This window comes from Squalius cephalus (genome assembly GCF_949319135.1).
Source record: "Squalius cephalus genome assembly, chromosome: 5".
In the NCBI taxonomy this organism is placed as follows: Eukaryota; Metazoa; Chordata; class Actinopteri; order Cypriniformes; family Leuciscidae; genus Squalius; species Squalius cephalus.
Window position 1 is genome coordinate 28,355,055 of NC_137126.1, and position 8,814 is coordinate 28,363,868.

An 8,814-nucleotide genomic window follows, 5' to 3' on the forward strand; every position below is an offset into this window, starting at 1 on the left:
AAGAGCAAAGGAATGTATGGATAAATGATGAATTAAAACAAGATGAAGGACAAGTGTTATCTTGACCAGTGATGGAGGGCCTGATAAAAGAAGAAAGGAGAACGTCCATTTGGAAGGATGTTGACTATAGTTTGCTGTATTGAGCTGTTTGAAATAGAATGTTTTCTATAGAAAGAACATGTATGTTTTATTTGAAAGGATTGTTTGTTTGAGTGTAAATATGTTAGTGACAGAGAGAGGGAGAGAGGTAAGAGAAAGGCATCAATTGGCTCTCAAGATGAACTGAATGTGATAGGTTGGCTTTAAACAGAGAGAGCAGACAGGGTTATTTGGCTGTGACTAGACGTCATCCCTTTTAAGTACAGTACAAACTCCACAGTCAAGGGACAAAGGGCAAAAAAAGTCTTCAGATTCCCTAAATTATTATGTCAAGCTTTTCTCTAAATGATGGAAATTAAATATATGGATAAAACATACTTACATACTTATCAGCTTGCTTTACTAAAAAAAAAAAAAATGTTTTTAAGTAATTTGAAAAAGAAAAATTAGATGGAAAGAGGTTCTTCAAATCTTAGAAAGAAATTCAAATATCTTTCTAGTTTAGAATCAAGATTATTTAGCTATACACATACAGAAAATATTCCACCTCATCCATCCCCCCCCCCATCCCCCCAAAGTATCCAATTGTCCAACACTTCCCAGCAATGGCCTTCAATATAAAATATTTTTTATTAATATATATTGATGTACAATACGAATTAAATATGCAAGTAAAGAAGTGACATGAAGAATTAGGAATTAAAGACAATATCATTACCAAACAATAAATTATTATTTACTTGTTTGTCTGTTTATTTATGCATCAAACTAATAATCAGGCTACTTTTTATGTATTACATTTTTTTATACTTTGCTCAGATTACCACATCATACAACATGGCAGTTTTTCAGTGGTGGTTGTTTTTTGTGTAAAACCAGTAAAATTATGAAGAGATGATTTGTTGTTGTTCTGTGTCAGTATATGATGTTTGTATGTTTATGTGTTCAGGATCTGTGCTTGTGCGCTTGCAGAAGGCAAAGTTTTGTGGAGGGTGGTGCAGAGGGGGGTGGGGGGACCAGTCCGTCCATCTGGCAACAACCAGCTATGCAGGCACAAGAGCAATTATGGAAGTGGACTAAACTCTAATCCACAGGCGCACACACACACACACACACACACACACACACACACACACACACACACACACACACACACACACACACACACACACACACACACACACACACACACACACACACACACTCCAGAACACATTAGCATAGAAATACACAGCCAACACATTAACATTGCAACAAACATTTAATCTGAGTGGAGAGTAAAATAGATGAAATAAACAAAATGTTCCTACGCAAATAGAGGTAAAGGAAAGAAAAATGTGAAGATAGATTGGGGTGAAGAAGGTCGAGTGGGGTGACAGATAGATAAAAAGAAAGAAAGAGAGAGAGGGAAGGAGGGAGGGAGCGAGAGAGAGAGAGAGAGAGAGAGAGAGAGAGAGAGAGAGAGAGAGAGAGAGGTAGTGGGCCGCATCATTGCAGGCACACTGCATCAGTTAATCCAGATTAGGCAGTCTAAAAAGGAGCGGCTTAATCTGCAGGCCAGCCAGTAATACACAGACCGCTGTCAGCACCAATCACTCACACAATTCTAATCCCCTAAGAAACACACACCCTGGACACACACACACACACACATCCACTCATGCTCTCTAAACAGTGAGTTAAGCATGCATATAAAATATTCTGCACAATCAGACAACAGATTCATTAGAAACTTTGAATATGTGCTAAATATATGTACAAAACATGGGGCTCTTCTTCTGACTAATCCCTCACAAACCAGTGATTGTAATCACTTTATAAACAGGTATTTAAAACAACTGGTGGCAATTTATAATGCAGTGTATTGAGTGTAATGAGTGTAGATGTGTTTATATGGGAAGATGTTTTGATGAGGCTGTTATTTGCTGATAAGCACAATATGTCCCATGTGGACAGACTTTGGGTCACAGTCAGATTAAAAAGGGTTTTAATGTCAGTGGGGCTGTATGCTGAAAAGGGCCCCAATAACCAATTGACAGCTTGTCTGACCCTCTAGTGGAGATTCCGTCCATTTATTTCAAATCAATTCAGTTCAGGTCAAAATAAGTTTTACTGATAACAGACAAAAGTACGAATGTGTTTAAGCATTGTATATCTAAATGTGCAAAATGTAATGAAATTGATTTTTTGAGCTTTTTACTTTTGCAGTTTACTTGTATCAGATAGGTGTATGAATGCATCATAATATATGCTTTTCATTCATTTGATAGTAAGGTCTAATTGGTTCTAATTGAACAATAGGCCTACTGGGTATTTAGTTCTACATTTAGTTCTAAATGTAAAATTAATTTACATTTAGATGGCTTTTGTGATCATATTCTGCTCATTTTATTTGTTTTTGTTTGTTGGTTGGTTTATTTACTTATCTTTTTTTTTTTTTTTTTTTTTTACAAAATTGTTAGCCATTGTATTTAATTCCATTGCATAATTCATTGTGATGGCTGCCATAAATAAAGATTGTAAATAAAGTAAACGAATTAATGCATGTAATTTCGCCCCCTGCTGGAGGCCCCAGTTCTTCCTCATCGGGAATTTAACTAATCGAATAATAGCAATAGCCTCCCACTGGTTTCAGTTTAATGCATCTTAACCACAAAGAATAAGTTAAGACATGATCAATAAACAAACTGGTATGGAATATTTACGCTTAATAAAATTGAGTGTATTGGCAGAGATTGTCTTATTATTGGAAGATGAGAGGGTCTGTGGCTTACCATAGATATGTAAAATACACAGATAGACATAGAGCTAAACCGACTCATCTCTTCAAAGAAGAGGTGTTTTGATTGCTCGTCATCTAATCGTGGCTCATTTATATTTTTTCCACATTTTAGCCAGTGGAACTAGGACAACACAAACCGGAAGGAAGGCTGAAGAAAGCCTGTCAGGGGACTGTTCTCTGCATTTCCAAGATACTGCTCTACTCCTCTTCTGCCTATTATATTATTATGATATTACTATACGACTTACACTATTATGTTTGTACTATTCAATACTCTATTTTATTCGTCGGCGTATCACTGTCGACGACAGCCGATGTCGATGACGACAGCCTCATTTGGAAATCTGTGATTTGTCAAGCGCTTCGAAAAACACAGATGATTGGTTAAATTTACTCACAACCCGCCCATACCCGGATGTTGTTGTTTTTTTGTCACTAGTGTGGCAGTCCAGTAAGCTCCAGAGGAATTGTTTTATTTCTTTTGTGGTCATCTGTAAGATGTTGCCGGATGTAAAAGGCCTGTGTCCATTTGTGGAAGACAGTTTTAGTCGTTTTCCCTCGCAGAGTAACATATACGGACTGTGCCAGGCTGGCGAGCAGGAGTTACTGGCAGCGACTCTGAAGGGGAAAGTAGTGTGCTTCAGATACCAGGACCTGCAGAAGAAGATCAGACCTGTGGCCAGAGAGATTCAGTTCACATATATACCAGGTCACAACCTGTTCGTTTGCTTTGAAAGTCTTTTGTTTTAGCTTGCTGTCTAATGCAAAACTATTTCTTGTTTTGTTAATAAAGTTGATGCAGAAATCGTCTCCATTGACGCCTTCAACAAATCTGCCCCTAAAAGAGGACTGGTCGTAGGAATAACCTTCATTAAGGTGTGCTTCATCATTAACTGGTACAAGTAACTAGTTTCAAACTAGATGGAAAATTTTCCTCGCTCACTCACTTTCTCCATCCATGAGGGCTGACATTTTTGCTGCATTTTCTGCTTCATGCAATTATTTTGATCTCTTTCCTCTCAGGACTCAGGAGATAAAGCGACCCCTTTCCTTAATATTTACTGTGATTATGAACCAGGGTCAGAGTTTAACCTGGAGTCTATTGCACGTGAGTTTGTCATATGGAAAAAAAAATAAATAATTTCATATGGCTTAAACTATACTATATGCTACATATTTTAATCTGATTGAAATTGGTCCATACTGAATAATCTGACGGTTTCATCTGGTTGACAGAAAGCTGTCTGAACCTGGAGCTCCAGTTCACTCCCTTCCAGCTCTATCATACTGAGTGAGTGTGCCATTGTGTTGTTCATTTATGTTACAATGAAAGGAGCCAGTAAGGTTTTTGTATTTAAATAGATGAAATGCAGTGTGTTGTGGTATTTGAAATCTAACAAAGATTTAGGGTTCAGAAGTACATGTTTGTTTTGCAGGGTGCATTGTGTAGATGGATCCAGCGAGACTGTCTTTCTCCTCAGTGGGCATGATCAGCACATACATCTTTACAAAGAGGTCAGCCCAGCTGATAAATGTAGTTAGAATAAGGTTTTGCTTTGTCTCTCTCTCATACTCTCATACTAAAGATTTGAAGTTCATCCTCTATGTCTGATTGGTAGAATGCCTCTTTGCACCAGTTTGAGGAACAGCCAGTGGAAAGACTCTTTCCTGAACTGCAGGAGCTGCCAAGCAAGTGAGTGGTTTACTTTTCTGCAGTTCAGGTTTGGATGATGAGACGTGCCGTTACGTGAGACGTTTGATGGTAATTATTAATATGTACTTTGTGTGCATTGCAGTGTATTATGGTTAGATGTCTTAAGTATTGATCAAAACCGGCGTCTCACTGCATTTGGATGTCAGAATGGTTCTGTGGGACTTTCTCTTGTCAACCAAAAGGGACCCGGTGAGAAACACACTTGCACGTTTTTTCTCTTCTCTTCTTAGAATGTAATATAGTCTAATAAAAGCTCTGGCTTTCTATGCACATTTGCCTTATCAGAGATTCTCCAGAACTGGCGTGTTCAGCATGACAGTCCCATCTCCACTGTGTTGCTGTTCCCTTTGAAAGAGCAGCACCAGAACACAGAGGCGAACAGTGAGTGATACAGCTCATAGGATCACCAGTTGATGCATAAAATAACTGTTTTCTGTTTGAATATATTTAAAAATCTATTTTATTACTGTCATGGCAAAGCTGAATTTTCAGCATTATTACTCCTGTCTTCAGTGTCAAATTATCCTTCAGAAATCACTCTAATATGCTGATTTGCTGCTAAAGAAACATTTCTTATTATTATCAATGTTGAAAACAGTTGTGCTGCTTAATATTTCTCTGGAAACTGTGATGCATTTTTTTTCAGGATTCTTGGATGAATAGAAAAAAGCATTTATTTTAAATAGATTTTGAATGACTTGATTAATTATTACTCTTTATGCAAGGTTATTAATGCCTGATAAGTTCTCTAGAGTAGACCAGTGATCTCCAACCGGAGGTATGTGAGCAGGTTCCAAGGGGTGCGTGAAAATATTTAGATTTTGCTTGGTTTGTTCCGCATCTATGGATCTAGGCGGAATAAGCATGCCAGGAATAACGTCAATCGCCCCAGCATCAGCCTGACGCATTAGTCGCTGCAAATGTGTCCAATTACAACTTGATTTTGCAGCGTTGAGTATTGTAGCCAATCACAGACATGTCTTTTGAAAGTAATGGCCAATTAGAGGTGTTTAGTGCCAGTCTACGTTCTACATGCTCACAAACCTAACCCTAACCCCATTATCACAAACAAAGCATGTCATTGTAAGTTAGAGATTTATTGTGCACTTTAGTAAGATTAAATTATTAAAATTGGAGTTTTCACAAGTGTCCCCAAATCAGTGAGCTTGACTGACCGCTTATAAAGGGAGCGCTCCTTGCTCACTTTCTGTGTAATTCATTCGCAATTTGAGTCTTTGTGACTTTTCAACTTTTCAAAAAGTGCTTAACTTTTATGATAATTTCTTTAACGTTCTGGTTTTATAATGTCTTAATATAAATTAAAAAACAGAATGTGTGAAAAAACTATTTTAGGGAGTGGAAATGGCTAATATGAGCCAATAAGTGCTCCTCTACCACCATCTACTGGTTATAGTGGTAATTTCATCTATTTTTCATTTTTAAATATAAGATTTAAAGGTTTTGTTTTCCGTCAAATGTTGGATTTAAAATATTAAAATTTAAAATGTGTCCAGTCTTTATTTACTCACAACATTGATTCTTTAGTTTAGTGTTGATGAAGGGGTACTTGAGCCCTATTGATGTGGGTTGTGGGGGCTTAAAAGGCTAAAAAGTTTGTGAACCACTGTTCTTGAGACTATTGTTATTAATCTCTCTTTATCTGTCTTTTTCCCCCACAGGTAGTCAAAGGGAAACATTTAATCTGTTGGTAACCAGTGCGATAGAGATGGCTGTTGTTTACAGGTTAGAGCCTATTTAGTATGTTGCTTGTTGTGCACCATGTGTCTGGTTGGGTGTAAAATAATTGTGTGTGTGTGTGTTCAGGGATGTAGAGCAGTATGGACTGAGCAGACAGCTGTGTTTGGCAGAAAGCGACCAGTGTGATGCGGTTCTCTGTGCTCTCGTAGTTGATCTGGACTTTGACGGACAACATGAGTTGCTACTAGGAACGTATGGACAGGTAGAGTGCTGGATTCAAAATACATACGCATAATAGGGAACAAATGTATGCCACAATGAAAGAGTTCATAACACTGGTGGTAATTTGAAATTTTGAAATATAAGCAGCTAACCAGTATACACAATGATGTATTTGATTTGTTATCTGTAGGACCTGCTCTGCTACAAATTTCCCCAAACAACAGGAGCTTTTGAGGATAAGTTACAGCTGCTGTGGAGACGGAGTTTTAAAAGTCCCCTTCTGTCACTGATTTATCTTGACCTGGCAGGAGACGGACTAAGAGAGTTAGCAGTTCTTACCTTAAAAGGCCTGCATATACTTCAGGTGACTGTCACTGAACTGTTTTATTATTATTATTGATTACTGATGTTTTTAGTTAATTGAGCTTCTGTGTTTTTTCCTGTTCTCCTCCCAAACAGCACAGTCTGAAAACAACAGCAGATCTTGTTCTTCACCGATTGTCCACTTTAGTATCAAGACTGCCTGTTTCTTCAAAAGAACAGCTGATCAAAAACCAAGATGCTGAAGAGCAGTTCACTTCAATCAGCAATGAACAGAGAGCTGCAGCCGCTCAACACTGACTTTTATGTGGAAGATATTTATTTGCATTTCAAGTGGTTAAGGAAGAGCTAAATATTTCATTCTGTTTGTGTATGAATCCAAGCCATCTAGCAGGCAGTTTTTTAACACTGAAATTAAAATTACTTCTTGCTGCTGGTACCATGTTTTGTAGCCAGACTTATTCAATCTTACTTCCTAGTGGTCACAAGTAGTTGTTGTTGAATTTCGGATGGGACATGGGGTGTCTTTTTTTTTATTTACATCATAACCTGGCAAAACCATGATTTCATACATTGCTGTTGCTAGTCAGTAGCAGGTTGTATTAGAGTCAGGGGACATTCGCATTTTATCTGTCTTAGTTACAGGGGTATATAAATCTTTGAAAAGTCTATATTTTTGGTCCGTTTTTAATCTGCTAAGAGAATTTCTAAACCCAGGCTTTGGTTTCATAAGATTTCAAAGTTCTTCAGGCAAGACGTGCATTTCGCCATATCCCCAGTAGAGGACGCCCTCAGTCAGTTAACACTGCATCAGTGAGTGCATTCAGAAATCCTGAGGTCTTTGACGTGGTCTGGCCTAGGGCCGCATTTATTAAATGTTGCGTAGAAGGCGTCCTACATTTGATAATATGGTCATTTCTTAAATGTGCGTACTTGTGATTCAAAGAACGAGCGTACGCCTCTCTTACAGATGCGAAATCTATAAATCACAAATGTTCTTGAAATTGTACGCAGCTAATGGTTCAGATCTCCGCCTTGCAAACGCCGCCTAATTAATGTCATATTAACATAAGGGCAACAGTCAACGTCCAAATCCTTTACTTGAGCATGGCAAGCGCCAAGAATTGATTAGATTTCTAAATACCTGCAGTACTCCAACTCTCACACAAGGAAAAGTGCGTCTGTTTAGAATCTCAAGTGGCGCGAAGCACCTTCTCACGTCAAACACCGTTGGCGTGGATTTTAGGGTACACACACACGTTTAATAAACGAGTCTCATGGGGCGAGAAATGTCAGCTGCAGACCCGCAGCACAACATATGACAGCAGTCTCTTCACTACTGAAAGCCAAAACCCATCCTTAATGAGGCTATAATCTTTCCTAATATTAATACTACATAAATTACTTTTACAATGTGAATATATTGTCATATACAGTGATGCAAGAGGCCGCAAGTATGGCCAGTATTGACCATATCCTACAAAGATAATAAAAACAATAACACATTATGCATTCTGTAAAGGACTGTTAACAAAGAGCAAACTTAAACTGCAATTAAGACAACTACTGTTCAAAGTCTGGGGTTGGTAATAAGTTTTGTGTTCACCAAGGCTGCATTTAATTAATCAAAAGCGTAATAAAACAGTAATATTGTGAAATATTACAACTTAAAATAACTTTTAATACATTTTAAAATGTAATTTATTCCTGTGATGGCAAAGCTGAATTTTCAGCATAATTACTCCAGTCTTCAGTGACATATGAAACCATTTACCACAGGAGTATTGATCTCCATTCTGTTTGATTAAGTAAAGTTGGTATTCATTTTGTGTTAAGGTTAGTTGCTTGGCTGGCTGTTTCCATAGCACACCAGCAATCCCACTGTTTTGAGCCAAACCACATACACAAGACACAAACTGGTTCACAATGTTGCGTTACTAATTTAATACATTTTCACACAAATTTACTGTTATACAAG

At 37.7% G+C, this 8,814-nt stretch overlaps 1 protein-coding gene across 1 annotated transcript; it reads left to right on the forward strand.

The window, feature by feature from the left end:
- Positions 1-2,962: 2,962 nt before the first annotated feature.
- kptn (kaptin (actin binding protein)) lies at positions 2,963-8,521 on the forward strand. Its single transcript, XM_079872576.1, has 12 exons — positions 2,963-3,590; positions 3,675-3,757; positions 3,905-3,989; positions 4,118-4,172; positions 4,318-4,396; positions 4,501-4,574; positions 4,678-4,784; positions 4,881-4,976; positions 6,275-6,338; positions 6,420-6,555; positions 6,706-6,879; positions 6,975-8,521. Exons 1-12 carry the CDS (start codon positions 3,380-3,382, stop codon positions 7,134-7,136), a joined length of 1,326 nt encoding a protein of 441 aa, XP_079728702.1. The 5' UTR covers positions 2,963-3,379; the 3' UTR covers positions 7,137-8,521.
- The last annotated feature ends 293 nt before the right edge of the window (positions 8,522-8,814 follow it).

What these genes read in the sequence shown, in the direction of transcription:
- kptn (XM_079872576.1), top strand. Translation starts at nt 3,380, where the DNA reads ATGTTGCCGGATGTAAAAGGCCTGTGTCCATTTGTGGAAGACAGTTTT. An exon ending in TGTCAACCAAAAGGGACCCG is followed by an intron (nt 4,785 to 4,880) that starts GTGAGAAACACA and finishes TTGCCTTATCAG; the next exon opens with AGATTCTCCAGAACTGGCGT. An exon ending in TACTAGGAACGTATGGACAG is followed by an intron (nt 6,556 to 6,705) that starts GTAGAGTGCTGG and finishes TGTTATCTGTAG; the next exon opens with GACCTGCTCTGCTACAAATT.